This window comes from Berghia stephanieae, chromosome 2, assembly GCF_034508935.2.
Source record: "Berghia stephanieae isolate SIO BIC M18660-M18661 chromosome 2, UCSD_Bste_1.3, whole genome shotgun sequence".
Classification (NCBI taxonomy): Eukaryota; Metazoa; Mollusca; class Gastropoda; order Nudibranchia; family Aeolidiidae; genus Berghia; species Berghia stephanieae.
The window spans coordinates 4,659,653-4,679,557 of record NC_088361.1 but is presented as its reverse complement, the minus strand read 5'-3'; the positions used below and the strand labels follow the sequence as shown (position 1 = coordinate 4,679,557).

Here is a 19,905-nt window from a genome sequence, read left to right as displayed (position 1 = left end):
AATGCATAACAGAGAGATGATTTACAAGGACAAAAATACCATCTCCCAAAATTATAATATACTATACATTTGACTGTTTCCCTCCCAGACAAGGAACCTCAGCAAGGGTCAGGACAAAATTAAGTAATCTCATTCCAAGACAATGACAGGAAACAATTGGAAAACGGGTATGGGAGGATAGAAGACACACCATGTACCTCCCTGCCCACTATGGGAGGTCAGGATCCCCACTCAGGGTCCATCGGTCAAACTCAAACAAAATCATAACATAAAACACCACAGTTTTGTATATTATATTACCATTTCTTGTGTACATCCACACTTAATAGTAGAGGTAAAACGCACTTTAGTATATTTAAAGTTTTAATGAATTATCTTTTCCTTAAACAATGATGATAATGGCAGTTTGTCAAAAAGGAGGGAAATGTATCGGTCCATCTGGCAAATTCAAGCCAAAATGCAAAAATTACAATATACAATATGATTGTTACGTAACATTATATAACATACTTCTTTTGTAAATATAATGAATTGTCCTTTCCAGAAAATAATTTTAAAGGCTCACAATATTAATCATACCACTATCTACATCAAGAGATGATAAATTTTTGGCCCAAAGGCTAGAATATATTTGTTTTTAACTTTACAAAGCACACACTACAATACCTTTGTTACTGAAACCTTGTGGTTATGCAGTTTATCAATTAGACTCATGAATATCTAACAACTTCCAAACAATTGCCTTCCGAGTTGATCATCAACCTTGCTTATTTTAATATTTTACCTATCTTTCTATGACAAGATGTCTTCTAAAAACATAACATGAAGATAGAAGAGTGGTTGAGAGAGAATATGGGCGAGAGAGAGAGAGAGAGAGAGAGAGAAGAAGGAGGAGAGGAGGAGAGAGAGAGAGAGAGAGGAGAGAGAGAGAGAGAGGGAGAAAGAGAGAGAGAGAGAGAGAGAAGAGAGAGAGAGAGAGAGAGAGAAGAGGGAGAGAGAGAGAGAGAGAGAGAGAGGGAGAGGAGAGAGGAGAGAGAGAGGAGGAGAGAGAAGAGGAGAGAGAGAGAAGAGAGGAGAGAGAGAGAAGGGGGGGAGAGAGAGAAGAGGGAGAGAGAGAGAGAGAGAGAGAGAAGAGGGAGAGAGAGAGAGAGAGAGAGAGAGAGGGGAGAGAGAGAGAGAGAGAGGAGAGAGAGAGAGAGAGAGAGAGGAAATGATTTTCTATTTTTTTCTTTCCAATCCTTACCCAACATCTATTCATCCAAGGACACCACTGGCCTTGTGTCACTTTTGACACTTGATGCCACCCCGTCTATGATGACGTCATAAAATGCGAGTGTCACCAAAATTAATGCAAATGAGCACAGTTGTCAAACTTTGACACAAGACATTTAGTGATTTTTTAATCGTTCTGCCGTGGAGGCACCTGAGTGCTTTTCATAGAAAATTTTTTGGACACTGCAAAAACAGCGGGAACATTTCAAAGAAAATCCCCAAATCCCGGAATTCCGCCGATCTGCGGAAGAGTATCATCACTGCTAAAAACGATTTTAAAGACATACCTTACATTCAAGAGATTTAAAATCAACTTTAGGTCAAAAGGCCTGAAAGTATTTGTTTTTACTTGTTTTATCTTTGTTACTGTAGCCCTGGTGTTATGGTTCTTAAAAACAAGACTCCCAAGTATATTTATTGATAAATTAAAATTGTAAAACATAGTAAAAACAATGGTAAAAAGAGTCATCTAAGTTGAGTACCCCTTATAATTATAATAAATTAAAATCATTTCTCTGTAACAAGATGGCATTTATAACTAATATGAAGGTTGATAGAAGAATGCTGAGAGAGACATATGGATAAGGGAAAGATAGATAAAGAGAGCGTGAGAGAGAGAGAGAGAGAGGAAGAGAGAGAGAGAGTGGATGAAAAAGAAAGAGGAAGAGAGAGAGAGAGAGAGAGGGAGAGAGGGAGAGAGGGAGTGAGAGAGAGAGAGAGAGAGAGAGAGAGAGAGAGAGAGAGAGAGAGAGAGAGAGAGAGAGATAGTAGTAGTAGTAGTAGTTTGATTGATGGGGCTTTATCTTTCTAATGAGGGGGAAGTTCTAGATAGAATGCGCTTGGCCAAGGAGTTCACAACATTGCCATCCGGAAGTATAACGGACCAACACACAAACTCTGTGTAACCATGAACTTTTATAGTCTGGTTAATACAGTTTAGTGAGAACAACTCACAAACGCGGATGGCAAAAACAATAACAAAGGCCTGAGTGACGTCATCTGCATACTATCTATAATAATTTTCTTTTAAACGCACCTATAACTGTACTGCCACGCTTGACCTACTTCCAAATAAAGTCTAGACTCATTTACCCTCTCCCTTTTCGACCATAAATGACGTATGGCGCCAATTTGTCTAGACTGACGCCATACAAATGGGAGTGTCACCAAAATTCATGCAACTAAGCACAGGTGTTAAAACATAACACAAGACATGATGTTGATTTTTCACGGATCCACCTCTTGACCTGAGCTTTTAACAGAGGAAAATGTTTGACACTGTCAATGACAGGGCAAAATCAGTGGAAGATTTCTGAGAAAATCCCCAAATCCTGGAATTTCGTGGAAGATTATCATCACTGTCTAATAGCTCAGTTGGCACTTGCTTCAAACGAAAAAAGACTGAGATCCATCCTTGGTGAAGTTATGATTTTTTGTTGTCACCCTCCACTCCCCTGTCCACCCGACAATGATTGGGTAACTGGGTCTGAAAGATCTGGTGGAAAGCGTTTTGCAATAGATGAGTGTCTTATCCACAGGGTAGCAAGCAATTGCTAATGTTTGTTTCATGCTATAGAAACTGGTATAAACTCCAACTCCATAGGTCTTATGACTCTGAAGCAGTGGCGGTTCTAGCCTATTTACAGTGGTGGGGCAAAGATGATTCGGTCATATATATATATATATATATATATATATATATATATATATATATATATATATATATATATATTAAAATATATATATATATAAATATATATATGTTTTTTTTTTGTTTTTTTTAAATTAATTAATTAATTAATTTATTTATTTATTTTTTTAATTAATTTTTTTTCACCTTTAAAAAATATTTCAACCACAAATAATCACATTCACAATGAAATGACAATACCAGTAGATTTTAATTATTCCAAACGTAATCAAAAATGAATCACGAAAGAGAATACAACAAAAAAATAAAGCGACGAGACATAATGCGACAACACCTTGACAATAGAAGTCCATTTCGTTCACCCGAAAAATTAAAGAGATGCTTTAATCCCTCAACGGCGAGATTAATATTTCTGTTACATTACTGGTTTTCAGTAGTATGTAGTAACATTAAAGTTTTCATCGAGAAGCAACAACAGCGATATGACTCGAGTCTCATTCAGAGCTCAAATTGCATCATTTTTACTGCTGTCTTGGTGGTTAGAATGATTGTGCCGGTGGTGGTAGTGGTTGGAATAGTGGTAGCGGTGGTGGTGGTGGTGGTGGTGGAGGAGGATGTAATTATGGTAGTGGTTTTGGTGGTGCTGTTGGTTAGAATAATAGTTGTGGAGACGATAACGGAAATTGTATGATGATGTTGATATTGTTTTTATTGCTATTGTAGTACTTGTTGTTAATATTGTTGTTGTTGTTAATGATGATGATGATGATGATGATGATGATGATGATGATGATGATGATGACAACGAAGATGTCGTCGACAATGATAGTTACCATACGATATTACAAAGTTTATTCAATCTTAGGCTTTCGACAATAAATCATACAATTTGATGACCACATACATGAAAGTGGAAAAAAATGGTAAATAGAACCAAATAATAAACTGATACCATTAATAACCACAAAAAAAAATACAACATTAGTAATACCACCAATACGTACAATAATAATAATAATAATAATAATAATAATAATAATAATAATAATAATAATAATAATAATAAAAATAATAGTAATAGTAATAATAATAATAATAATAATAATAATAATAATAATAATAATAATAATAATAATAATAATAATAACAATAATAACAATAACAATAACGATAATAATAATAATAATAATAATAATAATAATAATAATAATAATAATAATGATAATAATAATAATAATAATAATATTACCATCATCATTACTACCACCACCGCTACCACTATCACTACCACCATCACCATCATTATTACGTTTCCAATCATTTTTTTTCTCGTCTTTTAAAATTTGATATCTATCAAAACAGACGAAAATTCCGGTGATTTTTTAAAAAGGGTAGTTAAAATATCTACGATTTTATTAGCCCTGAAAACTGCGATTTTTATTTTCCTATTTCAAGTAGGCAGGTCTGCTATGACAAGTATTAGTTCCATAGTCAAAATAAGACAAACAAAAACAAAGTTTATTTAATCTTAGGCTTTCGCCAATACTTCATACAATACAATTAAGACAAAATAATGTTACCAATCTCTCCTCATGCATTCGTTAGACTATCACAATAACGACCGTGTTATCTTTACTCCTCGCACAACCAACCCCTAGCTTCCCGCTTTTCATCGCGAACTATCTTATGTATGTATTAGCTTCAGGACGGGCAAGTACGGAATCTGCCCACCCTTCCTTTAAACGTATTTATTTCCTCTATAACTTAGTTAGAATTCAACTCTCTCCTTTCTCAGAAGAGTATTTCTCGTATACTAATTCAATTGTTGAGAAAACCAAAATGGTGGTTGTATTTTATATATTTATTTAGTCGTGACTTTTGAATAAAAGTGTTTTGTTTTATTAGACGGAATACAATAGAAAATACATTGTTTTGCAAAATTATTTTGTCTGGCAATAAAAATACAGCGGTAATTACTTTAAGAATAAAAAAAACTAACAAATTAATTTGTTAAAAAACAAAACAAAAAAACAAACAAAAAACAACAACAACAAAAAACAAATAAGAAAACAATTTAAATAAATGAGTTTTGAGAAGCACTAAAGAAAACGAGAAAAAAAGAAATGGTTTAAATGGATAAACAAATATATAAAAACAACACAAATTAATACTAAATTGATATAAAATTAGTAAATTAATAAATTTAATTCAATACTGGAACCTTCCCAAAGTCATTACATCAATGGTACCAGCACAAGTAAGGCAATAAATAAGAAAAAGTTCGTTTGCCAAAATCCTATTTAGTTTTCACTGGTTAATAAGGTGGGCTCATTTGAATTAGCCCGACCTAGTACTAGAGAGGCCAGACAGCAAAAATCGTCAGGCGACGTGACGATGAGATGACGATGTGGGCGGAGTGGAGTGGTTGGGGGGGGGGGGGGTGATAAAAAAAAAGAACAGGAGCGTATCCTGGTTTATGCATTCAGGGGTGCATGGTGATTCGCAATCTATCAAAAATACACACAAATTGATTTCAGTACGAAGTATTACGTTTAAGTAGTAACTTTTGAAATTATCTAATTTAAATTTGATTATTTCGGACCTGGTAATACAGCATATAACTTGAAAAAACAGGCTGGTATTTGCCCACCCTGCCCATTATTACCAGCCGTCCCTGCCTCTGAAGGACGACATATTTATGCAAGTGGGTAGAAATAAAATGAGTGAGATACTATGTCTTGGAGGGAAGTTAAGATGAGAATACAGGAGAGGTATATTCATGCATGTGTTCGTGTAGATTTAAGACATACCACATATAAAGCCTGCAAAGCACCAAGAGTTGCGACTAGGCCAGCTTTGGGAAATGAATTGTCGATTGGTCTGATAAATAGTGGGCGCTTACAACCAGCATCCAGAGCTCTGTGAATAAATGAAATCAGGTAAAAAATATCCTTTTTTTAAAATGAAAAAATAGTTGTTAGGACAAAATCAGAAGCAATTCTCCGAAGCCAACATTACCAATGGAGATAGAGATTATGTAGTGCTAAAGTGAGAGTAACAGAAGCTTACCGTCCTTTTTATTAGACGCTATCATTAGGTACTTTCTTCAAGATTTAATAGAGACAAAGCCACAAAATCACTGCTGGACAAACAGAAAAAAAAAATAAATCCTTGACTCATCTGAGGATTGAAACAATCCTTTTGCAAGTCGGGTGACTGCTCTACCATTTGAGTCATTATATACGAAAAAAAAAGGGTAGTAAGTAATCATTATTTGTCGGTTTACGACTATAAAAAAAAAACAAGATAAACTCTGGTTCCATGGACCTAGAAAAAAGTACTCTTTTAACAGTTAAGTAATTATTGAAAAATGTAATTTTAGCATTATTATCGTATAAGAGAGTTTAGTTTACTAAGCTGAACGGCATCTTGGCCTACCAAAGTCAGTCTTTATTTTTTTTATTTTATTATATTCTAAATATTCTATTATATTTCAATACTAGATGAAATCAAATTATGGCTAAAAGGATCATTTCATTATGTAATGGGGTGCATGAATAACATTCTAATATATTTCATGAATATAATTGACACTTGATAATTGTCAACAAATGATATTGCAATTCATTAAACATTGTTAAATATCAAATGATGGCACATACAGCACCCTTAAGTTTTCTTGAGAGAAAATAAAAACAAAAAGAAAATATGACCTTTTGATCCCAACTTTGGCAGCATCTGCAAACCTTCTAACATCATCATAGTCTCGATTGATTGGCCCAGTTGGGGAAAATATCTAAGAGAAACAAAAAAATTAAATGAAAATATGAGAGGGAATCAGAAGGAATCGCTACTGTTTCTGTCTAAGGCTACTCCAATACCACCGTATGTATTTATTCTGAATATCAAATACCAAAAAAAAAAAAAAGAAGAAAGAAATATAAAAAAAAAAGAAAAAAAAAAAAGAATTAAAAAAAAAAAGAAAAAGACAAATAGAAAGAACACACAACGGACTACTACTATCTTGAATTATAAAGGGAATGAATAAAAAGAAGTTTCATTCAAAATTCGGCCAGGTAAAGGGTCATCCTGATATCAGATTTTAGAGTTAAAAAATCAAAGCCATTGAAAGTTTTCATCAAGACATGTGAATATAAATGAAGAGCTAAATTAGTCATTCATTTCTCTAATAGATTATAAATAGACGTATCTATGAATTAATTTATAGTTTGTTAAAACAATGATTAAATTATAGTAACTTTGAAAGCTTTTTAATTACCCTATTCCCTATCCTTTTTTTTTTTTTATCTTCTTCAAAATTATGCCGATTTACAGCAACAAGTTTGCAAGTCACCTTGCCCTAGCTCAGTTTGCGCGCTACACTGCAGTTGATGCCTGTCATCCCTTGGAATAGACCCTAGATACAAATTTCCCCACTATAGGATGAATTAAGGAAATTTTATTTTTTATTATAAATTAGATCGTATTAAAGTCTGAACTTGATAAATAACATGTGTTTATGTTATATTTGAATCTTATATATACCAAACTAAGGCAGGGTCTGATACTTATCACTGTGACAGGCACCAAAGGCCATACTATTGGCCTAGGTTAGCTCCTATTAAGCATTGGATTGCATTGTATAAAAGAAAAAAAAATTACAGATGCAACTTAAAAAAAAAAAAAAATCACTATTGTTCAATAAAAATCATAAAATCAACACAATCTCACATGACCAAAATCATTCACTTCTCACAAACTCATTTCAACAAATCAGTGTGCAGGCCACAGGAATTACATTGCCATACCAGCGCATGTCTCACTAATTGATATAGATGGAACAATACCACTTAGATCTTTGTTTTTGTTTTCAGACAGCCATTTTGATGATTAGCTCTCGCCAAATTATATCAATCAGACTTTAAACGTTTAATGTTATACATAGTCTTGTGTGTTGGTATCTTATATCCAGCTGGCGGGTATTTTAGCTAAATAATAAGAATATATCTTTATTGTCCTCAAAAAAAGTGGCAATTTGTCATTTGGCTTTGGTTACACATTTATAACAATACAATATTGACATAGACACACTCACACAGATGCACACTAGTAACATAGTAGTCATCGAAAAAAAAACAAAAAAAAACGAAATAAAACAAAAAAAACAAACAAACCGGCATCAACAACAACATCATCATCACCACAATCATAATCATCATCATCACAACAACCTTCCTAATATTTTCGTTACAATCCTTCACTTTCGCCATTCCCCTATAACACCATTCACCATCTTCATCATACTCCATATTATAGTATTCCTGTAACACGCTATGAGAGGGAAAGCCTGTGGTCCTCCTCACTCACTCTCTCTCTCCCTGTTCTTTCACGCCTATGTCAGAAATAGTAATATCTTCATATTATATACATAACATGCAATTTTATTATAGTAAAGTTACATAAAAGGAGATAATGAGATTTGCACATCAAATTTCCTCCCTCTTCCTTTCTAAGGGTAAGAATCTTGTCCTTTCTCTCCCCGCCCCCTCCCTCTCTCTCTCTCTCTCTCTCTCTCCCTATCGCCCTTCCTTCTTATCTATCTTCTCTGTATGTGAGGAATAATTATCGATGCTGTGAGATTGTCCAAAATGCTCAAAAAACCCGCCAGCAGGACACAACGCACCAATACACAAAACCACATGCAATCCAATCCAGAACGCCCAAAACCCGCCAGCAGGACACAACGCACCAATACACAAAACCACATGCAATCCAATCCAGAACGCCCAAAACCCGCCAGCAGGACACAACACACCAATACACAAAACCACATGCAATCCAATCCAGAACGCCCAAAACCCGCCAGCAGGACACAAAGCACCAATACACAAAACCACATGCAATCCAATCCAGAACGCCCAAAACCCGCCAGCAGGACACAACACACCAATACACAAAACCACATGCAATCCAAAACGCCCAAAACCCGCCAGCAGGACACAACGCACCAATACACAAAACCACATGCAATCCAATCCAGAACGCCCAAAACCCGCCAGCAGGACACAACACACCAATACACAAAACCACATGCAATCCAATCCAGAACGCCCAAAACCCGCCAGCAGGACACAACGCACCAATACACAAAACCACATGCAATCCAATCCAGAACGCCCAAAACCCGCCAGCAGGACACAACGCACCAATACACAAAACCACATGCAATCCAATCCAGAACGCCCAAAACCCGCCAGCAGGACACAATGCACCAATACACAAAACCACATGCAATCCCGAACACCCATAGTCCGACCGCAAGAAATCAGTAAGAACCATTCATAAAAAGCGGTCTGCCAAAAAACAACTACAAGGAGCTGAGTTACTTCAATTTTGTCTCTCCCATATGAAACTAAGCTACACACATTAATACTATTATACTCTAAATATATTTTGAGTCCTAATTATACTCTCATACTAACATGAGTGCGTGTACACAAACACACACACACGCATGCACATAAACACACCAATGAACAATTTCCCCTTCTCTCTCTCTCTCTCTCTCTCTCTCTCTCTCTCTCTCTCTCACTCTTACACACACACACATACACATATATAATAATTATATATATATAATGCAAAAAAAGTTACAGTAAAGTTGCATATAATGAGATTTCCTCATCAAATTTACATTTTAGATTATTATTTGGGTGCCAAACACTATTTAATATTATCAACACATCAACAGAAACATACATACAAATTCATAAAGCTCCAGCTCACTCTCTTTCTCTCTCTCTCTCTCTCTCTCTCTCTCTCTCTCTCTCTCTCTCTCTCTCTCTATCTATCTCTCTTCTATCTATCATCTCTGTCTCTATCTATCTTCATCTATCTACTGTCTTCTATCTATTTCATTCTATCTATCTATCTATCTATTCATTATCTATCTATCTATTTCTTCTATCTATTTCTATCTATTTTATTCATTTATCTATCTATCTATCTATCTATCTATCTATCTATTCATTCTCTCTCTCTCTCTCTCTCTCTCTCTCTCTCTCTCTCTCTCTCTCTCTCTCTCTCTCTCTTTCCTCCTCTATCCATTCCCCTCCTTTATTGTAATGCATCAATATGGTTTGAGAAGTTTCTTAACTATATTTCAATATAATTTTCATTTAAAACAGAAAAGATGTTCAACTTACCAGCCGTCCACAGGGAACTTCATCAGTGCAGACAACAATTGGGTGTTTTTTAAAGGAACTGTCAAGCTGGAAAGAGAAAAAAAACGAGACGCACAATCAAGACGATAAACTAAATGTTGTATATATATTAACATATCGATGAACTTTGTTACTTAAACACCTACAGGCCTGCTCATATCCAAATGTTGCAGACCAAAATAATCTTTAAAAAGTCAGAAAAGTACTTAAATGAAAAAAAAAAACAAAAAAAAAAAAAACAAAACAATAACTAACAAGTAACAACCCCAAAGCAACAAGCAGACAAATACAAAAATACCCCCGCCCCCTTTTTACCAAAACAAAACAAAAATAACTACAAAAAAAAAAAAAAAAATCATAAAAAATAAAAATAAACAAAACAACCTATCAAAACAAGAAGAAATATGAATAATGAAAATAACATTGAACCTCTAAACATCACTCTCTCAACAGAAACTGCCTGAGTATTAGTTGTGAACAACTGCATTTGATATCATGACATCTCAATGAACATTCGGAAATTTTTTAGTTTGTTCCAGAATAACACTAATCCCTAAGTTAAATCTTATTTATAGAGCAGGAAACAAATCATTGTTACAGTTAATCATTTATTAAAACAACACGATTTTGAGATAGATACCTCATAGATCAGTGCTTGTGCTATTTTTTTTTCTTTATTTGCATTAAACCTTTTTCAAAAGTAGATTCAAATGCCTGATGTATAAAGCATTTCACTATCACCAAGAGAACATAGGATTCAGGATTACTTTCTGCATCTTGGGGCCCCCGATATCTCAGTTGGAGAGCACTCACCTCATATGCAAAAGGAATGAGATTGATCCCGGGTGCAGTTTAGATTTTTTTTCTGACCCCCTGTTCACCAAGCAGTGATTGGGTAGCTGGATCTGTTAGATGTGGCAGAAAGTACTTTGCAAAAGACTAGCGTCCTATCCAAAGTACAGCAAGCAATTACTATTGTCCATTTCACGTTATAGAAACTGGGATAAACTCTAGCTCCACGGGCAACAAGCTAAATAAACCACTGACTTAAATTAATTGGTAAGATTAAAAAAATATTCAAACACCCCTCCTCCCTCTTTACAAAAAACCAAAAAAAAAACCAAAACAAGCCAACCCAAAACATGAAAACATTACTCACCTCCCCATACTTTTTAATTGGCTTTTGTAAGGGTTGTAAGTTTCCAGTAAGTTTTGATGGGTCATCTGTGACAATAATGACAATGTCATAGGCAGGATCTTTGAAATCTAAACATGGGACAAGCTCAGGAACGCTATGAAAAAAATAAAATATATATTTACATTTCAAAACAACGATACAATTGGATTTAGGGATTTCACATATCTTATTAAATTGCTTCCATTCATGCATGCTCTTAGTGCTTTATTCCAATTCTTTAATTCTGAGATGGTGTGAAATTGTTGAGCTTATTATAGAAATCTTATCATGTATAAAAATATCTGGGTGTTAAACTAAGCTTTACTTTATTCTTTCATAGTACAGCCACCCTCGGGAGTTTGGGTTAGTGTGTCGATTAAGCGGAGAAGATAAAAATAACAACTAAGCACCAGTTTTCATGGGACATTCATAGAGGACCATCTCCTCTGAGTTTTATACGGGCTTGGGACCGTCTTGTTCAAGACATGGCCTCATAAGAGTTGGTTTTTTGTTTTGTTCATGGCTGACTAGTTGGGCTATGGTTTTGTTTCTTTTGTTGTTTTTTTTTCTTTCCTTTTTATGTTTTATAGACAACAAAATGTGACATAATTGTTTGTAAGAATAGTAATCGAGAAGCATTGATTGCTTTCTATTCCATGCAAGCTGTTTATAAACCCTTGTCTCCAATCTCGTCAACGTTCGTAGATCATCTGTCACGCATTCTTCTTGGATGAAGCAGCTTAGTTTGTCCACAATGTCAAGGTTTTCGGTGTTTGTCAAGGGGACGTACTGTCATCTGTTGACAGTTAAAACTTCACTCCCACATACATGCACACATGTGATCTTGCTAAAATATGTGCACACGTCTTTTATTGTTACTATTATAATGTTTATATATTTTTCTCCAATCGAGATGGAATGACAGTGTAGTGCTTAAGCGGATAAGGTTTGCAATTATATAGAAAAAATTCCGTCTTTCAGGCATGTGTAGTGTAAAACTGGAGTGTGCAATTAACCAATGAAAGATTAAACGGCGTTGACTGTAATAATAATAATAATAATAATAATAATAATAATAATAATAATAATAATAATAATAATAATAATAATAATAATAATCATTATTATTACAGATTGAAATAGTGTGTCAGGCTATTTTCACCGTTTCACAGTATGGTGAAAATCGTCCACCAAGATATTACCGTACAGTGAAAATAGTCTCCCACACTAATATCACCATACAGTGAATATAGACATTATCACCGTACGGTGAAAATAGCAGCTTCCTATTATTGTCATTATGATGAGTATTTGAGTACCATATTTTAATTGGACTGATTATTTTCACTGTACGGTGAAAATAGCCTGACAGACTATTTTCACCGTATGTATTAGCCAATCAGAAGCCATGATACTAACTGTGACGTATGTGCCTCTGCATCCAGACCATTAGAATTCGACCCGACATCATTTTCTTCCTGCGTGCAGACCAGTTAAAAAAAAAGAAAAGGTTTGTCGAGAACAAGGGAGGCCTCTCGAAAGCTCCTCGTTATAGCATTTCTTTCAATTTGTATTTTCACTTTGGACCTCTTGTCAGACGTTTATTTATTCAATTTGTCATCATATAGAACAAACCTTGATAGATTTGTGAAAGTTAAAAATTTCCTAATTTGACCATTGTTTTGATTCTCGGCCGCGATTTTGATTTGTGAGGTGCAAAGCAGTCCTAGGGTTGTCTTTGTTTTTATTTTTTTTCCTATTAGGGGTAGTTAAAGGTATTAGGTTGTATTTTTTCTTAGGAGAGAATATTTGGCATGATGTGCTTTCGGAAGGCCTCCCAAAGCTATAATAATACAGGCGGGATGCGGATTCAGAATTGGTTACAGTTACCGATGAAGCTTTCCAATTTCGTGGCGGCGATGGGGTCTCGAACCCGCGACCTTTCTGGTACAACAACAACACCTGGCCGGGGAGGGCGTGGCTCTACCGTACACTGAATACAGCCTTTCACACCATTATCACTGTACCGTGAAAGTAGTGTGTCAGGCTATTTTCACCTTAAGATGAAAATCGTCTCCCACACTATTATCACCGTACGATGAATATAGCTTTCCACACCATTATAATGAATATATGTATTCTCTCGCACTATTATCACCGTACACTGAATATAGCCTTCCACACCGTTATCACCGTACGGTGAAAATCGTCCACCAAGATATTACCGTCCGGTGAAAAAATTCTCCCACATTATTATCACCGTACGGTGAAAATCGTCCACCAAAATATTACGGGACGGTGAAAAAAATCTCCCACACTATCATCATCGTACGGTGAAAATCGTTCACCAAGATATTACCGTACGGTGAAAATAGCATGACAGACTATTTTCACCGTACGGTGAAAATAGCGTCTTCCTATTCTAATTTCTTTCGTTTTTCTTATTATTCTAATCTTGCATTATTATATTATAAACCTGCACTGTCAACGTCTGTGCACAATATTATCTACAGTACATTTGCCTTTGTTAACAGTAACCAACACTAACACTAAGTTAGTGACTAACACAATCACACTACACCACCACCACAGCGGTGCAGAAAAACGCCAACTTTTTACCAGTACTACCAGTACCAGACGTGAAATTGAAATGATAATGATAAATTGCAATGTTGCGATGAGTTACAGATAAACATACCTCATGTTGAAAATGGATCGTGTAATAAATACAAATTCAAGAATTATCTATTATTTTTCGAGATCTTAGGGCATGTCCTTTCACGTCGGTTTTCTGTCTCGAGTTCGCCGGCTGATCTCAAAACTCAAAACTCAAAACTCAAGATCGAAACAGCTGGTAGATAAAAGTCACATGATCTGACACTGTTTGCATTGTTGCCATATAATTAAAAAAAAAAAAAAATTAAAAAATGCTAAACAAGACGTGGAAAAATACCAAATTATGGTCTTTAAAAAATGAAAATTTGTTTTTAGATCTGCTAAAATACACACAAAAGTTGAAATATATCTTTTACTTTCTTATCACGCAATTTTGAAAAATAACACATTGTCTTGTCAGTTTAGAGGTGAAATTTATCTAACAAATTAATATAGTGTCATTCATTGTACATATTTTTGTCGAGTTAATAACAAAAAAAAAAAAAAAAAACAGTAAGTAATTTTAATAAAATGCAAAGAAAAAAAAACATAACAAACTAATCTAAAAGCACAAGAACAAAACCAAGAAAACCCAAACAAAATAAAAAAAACAAAAAAAAAAACACACACACAAAAAAACCAAAACAAACAAACAAAAAACAAATTCAAAAAAAAAAAAAACACCCAGAAAACAACAAAAAAAAAAAAAAAAAAAAAAAAAAAAAAAAAAAAAAAAAAAAAAAAAAAAAAATACAACAACAAACAAACAACAACAAAACAAAACAAAAACAACATCAAACAAACAACCCCCCCCCCCAAAAAAAAAAAAAACAAAAAAAAAAAAACAAAAACAAAAACAAAAAACAAAAAAGCCCAAAGATAATGACACCCATTTTTCGATTCCAATCGGCCTCACAGTAGTAATAGTGGTAGTAGTAGTAGTAGTAGTAGTAGTAGTAGTAGTAGTAGTAGTAGTATAGTAGTAGTAGTAGTAGTAGTAGTAGTAGTAGTAGTAGTAATGGTAATAATAATAATAATAATAATAATAATAATAATAATAATAATAATAATAATAATAATAATGATAATGATAATTCTAATAATAATAATAATAATAATAATAATAATATAATAATAATAATAATAATAATAATAATAATAATAATAATAATAATAATAATAATAATAATAATAATAATAATAATAATAATAATAATAATAATAATAATAATAATAATAATAATAATAATAATACCTCTCTCTTACGCTGAGTTTGGTATTATAAACTCCAAACTGGTAATCTCGTCTGCGTCGTAAAAGAAATCACGTGATACTTTAAAATAGAAATAATGATACCTGCAGATCCTAAATCAAGGTACACAAGGTATACCAGCAGAATGAGATGAGCCCTCAATAGTTTGAGTTATCAGATAATAATATAACTAAAATGTACACGTCGACTGCTTTGTGATGGCGATGGCGATTTCTTCCTCTCTCTTCTTTTTTTCTTTGATAAAGGAAAAGGAGGTATACCAATCGGCATTCAATTTGTTACATCCTCTTATAATAATAATAATAATAATAATAATAATAATAATAATAATAATAATAATAATAATAATAATAATAATAATAATAATAATAATAATAATAATAATAATAATAATAATAATAATAATAATAATAATAATAATGCTGAAAACTTATATAGCGCTATAACTCCGAGACACCAGACTCTAAGCGCTTAAATTACAAATTACTTTGGCTGAAACATACTCATTCACACACAAGCACACACACACACACACATACACACACACAACACAACACACAACACAAACCAAACCTATCTTGCTTCTCATACCATCTACTAAAATCGCAACAAATATGTTTTAAGCGAACGTTTAAAAATAGACAAAGATTCTTTTTCACGAATGCTCTGCGGTAAGGCGTTCCAAATAGAGGGTCCGAAATGAGAAAAGGATCTCATTCCAGCATTTTTCCGAATTCGAGGGACAACTAGTTTTGTGGAATCACTGGCCGAACGTAAGGGGCGGGGTTTTGAATATCTTTCAATTAGTTCTGAAAGGTAGGAAGGGGCAGTACCTTCAAGACAACGATACACTAAAACACAAGCTTTGAATTTAATTCTTTTCCCAACAGGCAGCCAATGCAGGTCATGAAGTAGAGGTCCGGCAGAGTCGCACCTACGCTTCATGAATACTAGTCTGGCAGCGCTGTTTTGGACAATCTGAAGACGTTTCAGATTGTATTGCGAAACGCCAAACAACAGAGCATTACAATAATCTAATTTCGATAGTACGAGGGACACAACCAGGTGCTTGGTCACATCCTCAGATATGAACCGTCTAATGGAAGCAATCTTTTTTAGTTGGAAAAAGAGAGATCTAACCAAATTATTAACCTGATGCTCCATCGACAGTCCAGAGTCTAAGAATGTGCCAAGGTTTTTCACTTTGTCAACAATTTGAATAGAGGCATCCCCCAACTTCAAATCTGTTTCACTTTTCCACTTCCTGTTCCCCACATACAGCACCTCCGTCTTATCATCATTCAGTTTCAGTCTGTTCTCATTCATCCATTTCTTAACACTTTGGATACAATTCTTACTATTGGCTGATACTTCTTGTAAATTTCTCGTATTGGAAACGCAGTACAATTGCGTATCATCAGCGTATTGATGGTAAGACAGACCAAAACTTCTGATGATTTTAGACAGAGGGCCAACGTACAAAACAAAAAGAACGGGTCCAAGTACTGAACCCTGGGGAACCCCACAATCAAGAAAGATTTCCTCCGATCTATATTCATCCACCGTAATAATCTGTTTACGATTAAACAAATATGATCTAAACCAATCAAGCGCTGCACCAGACACACCATAAGTAATTTCAAGACGTTTGAGAAGAAGATTGTGATCAATAGTATCAAAAGCAGACGATAGGTCAAGCAAATTCAGCAAAGAACATGAACCATTGTCTATAACAGAGAGGAGATCATTAACAACCCTAACAAGTGCGGTTTCCGTCGAATGATGTTGCCTATAAGCAGACTGAAATTTTTCTTCAAGACAATTATTTTTAAGATGAGACAGTAATTGTTTCAAAACAAGCTTTTCTAAGATCTTAGAGAGAAAAGGAAGATTAGAGACAGGGCGATAGTTTTTTAAGTTCTCTTTATCGAGATCAGGTTTTTTCAAAAGGGGTTTGACATGAGCAACTTTGTAAATGTCTGGTACAGCACCTGATTGCAACGAATTATTAACAATACATGTAAATGGTGTTAAAATTACATCAATGCATTTTTTTAAAATGGCAGTATTTAAGGGGTCTAAATCACAACTTTTAGTTGGAGACGACATAATGCAATCACATAAGTCAGCTTCAGTAATCATTGAAAAATGTGTTAACGAATCACCATGAAATGTGTCAAATGTTGTATGGATCGATTCAGATGACAGTTCTTTCCTGATGGTATCCGTTTTTTTCTTTAAAATATTGACCAAAGCGAGTTGGTAGATCTGCACGATCGATTAAAGATGGGAGAGCTGGTTGCGTCTGTTGTCCCAGCAGTTCCTTGGTCAAGGCAAAGAATTGTCTCGAACGTCCCACGTTTTTGAGGCTTTCTTCATAGAATTTCTTTTTGGCCCTGAAATTGACGGCTTTTGCATCATTTCTAGCCGCGATGTATCGCTTCTTATCGACAGCATCTCTGGACTTGAGCCATTTTCTTTCTGCCCGCCTCCTGGCTAATCCATTCAATTTTATTTCGGTATTATACCAGGGTGCTTGACGTCTCACTTTTACTGCTCTAGTTGTTAAGGGAGCATGCTTGTCCACCGTACCAACAATTGACTCGTGGAGACCATTCGCATCATGTTTATTTTTAACGTTATGGTCAAGGTCTTGTTTAAAAATGTTCATATTTATATTCTTCAAATTACGAGATGTTATCATCTTTTTTACTTCGTGCTTCATTGGAAATAAAACGCAAAACACAATTAAATGATGGTCAGAGATTAATTTATCAATATTTGAGACAAGTGAAGAGAGAGAATGTTCAATGTCTGTAATGACATGATCTATTGTGTGGCCATGGTTGTTTGTAGGACCGCTTACAAGTTGAATATAGTTGTTTGTGTCAATAATCTCCCGAAATAATTTCGATTCATTTTTGTTTCCGAAATAATCAATGTTAAAATCACCCATAAAAATATTATGCTTTTTGTTAATGGATTGCATAGACATAAATTCTCCGAACTCAGATAAAAAATCAATTGTTGATATTTTGTTTTGTTGGCTTGGTGGTGGGCGGTAGACACAGTGAAACGACTTTTTAAAATTATTTTCATGAATGGCAAATCCAGCGTATTCAAAACTTCTAAAATTATCATGGTGAAATGATATCTTGTCAAAGAGTGACAAGTTGTAAATAATTGCAATTCCACCTCCTTTCCTCCCAATGCGTGGAAATGATTTAATACAAAAGCCTTCGGGTGTAATTGCTTTCATAATTGGATCATCATATGAATGATTAAGCCATGTTTCCAAGATGACAAAAATAGTAATTTTATGATCTTCAATAATGTCGATTATGTCTTGAGTTTTATTACGACACGATCTAACATTTAGTAATCCAATTTTTAAACTGGTATGATCACTACGTGCAGGTTGTTGTTGTTGTTGTTGTTGTTGTTGCTCAAGACGGTGCTGTTGCTGCGAGTTGTTGTCATGGTGGTCGTTAATTTCATACTGACTGTCACGGACAGTGTTGACATTTGACAAGGAACGGTGAGGATTACTCATTGAAGTGATTAGATTGGATGGGGGACGAGTGTTGATAAATTGAAGCGAGGATCGAGGTCGTAGCGGGAGCGGGCGTGGGGTTGGCCGATGACCAATGACGGTGGTTATAGGGCGTTGTTTTCGTCTACCCCCTCTGAGTCTGTTCATAAAATTAGTATTATAAATAGATCGATGTACACGGTAGTTGTTAAAAGTTGTAAAATATAGCACAGTGAATAAAGTTTCCAATATGGCTGTAAACAAATAGCAGTTTAAAACTATGTTCGACTTTGGAAAATCCATACTTAAATTTTAAAATTTTAGAAAAATCCTCTGTTAGAAATCGTTAAAATGTATATCAATAAAACCACAAGACTATCACAAATTAGATGGTATTAAAATCCAGGCGAAATGTCAGATAAAAATCACTCAAAACACGTAAATGAAAGAGCCAACAAAAACAATAATAATAATAATAATAATAATAATGATAATAATAATGATAATAATAATAATAATAATAATAATAATAATAATAATAATAATAATAATAATGATAACAATAACAACAACAATAATAATAATAATAATAATAATAATAATAATAATAATAATAATAATAATAATAATAATAATAATAATAATGATGATGATGATGATGATGATGATAATAATAATAATAATAATAATAATAATAATAATAATAATAATAATAATAGGATGATGATGATGATGATGATGATGATGATGATGATGATGATGATGCTGATGATGATAATGATGTGATGATGATGATGATGATGATGATGATGATGATGATGATGATGATGATGATGATAATAATAATAATAATAATAATAATAATAATAATAATAATAATAATTTCAAGAAATTGGAAGCGATCCTTGAATTTAGGCGACGAGAGAACCTTGAATTGAATGTATGTATGTATGGGAAGGTTTGGTAGAGCATGTCTGTATTTCTTATAATTTTTATACGAATATATCCACAACAGGGATATTCCGGGTTCTCTTGCTCTCAAACATAGGGGTAGCGGGATATAGTTTATACATCTAGGCCTACTATCAGGAGAGTGAAGGCAACTCCTTCCCTCCGCTGCCT

The 19,905-nt window shown here is 34.1% G+C and overlaps 1 protein-coding gene across 1 annotated transcript in view; it reads right to left on the bottom strand.

Moving 5' to 3' along the window:
- Positions 1-14,204, bottom strand: part of LOC144964195 (putative aminopeptidase W07G4.4) — a 32,939-nt gene extending 18,735 nt beyond the window's left edge. The window contains exons 1-5 of the mRNA XM_078898178.1: positions 14,022-14,204; positions 11,306-11,438; positions 10,129-10,194; positions 6,637-6,719; positions 5,734-5,842 (exon numbers count right to left, since the gene is read on the bottom strand). Of these exons, the coding sequence (XP_078754304.1) occupies positions 5,734-5,842; positions 6,637-6,719; positions 10,129-10,194; positions 11,306-11,438; positions 14,022-14,026 (396 nt within the window). The 5' untranslated portion in view covers positions 14,027-14,204. The remainder of the gene's footprint in view (positions 1-5,733; positions 5,843-6,636; positions 6,720-10,128; positions 10,195-11,305; positions 11,439-14,021) is intronic.
- Between the last annotated feature and the right edge of the window lie 5,701 nt (positions 14,205-19,905).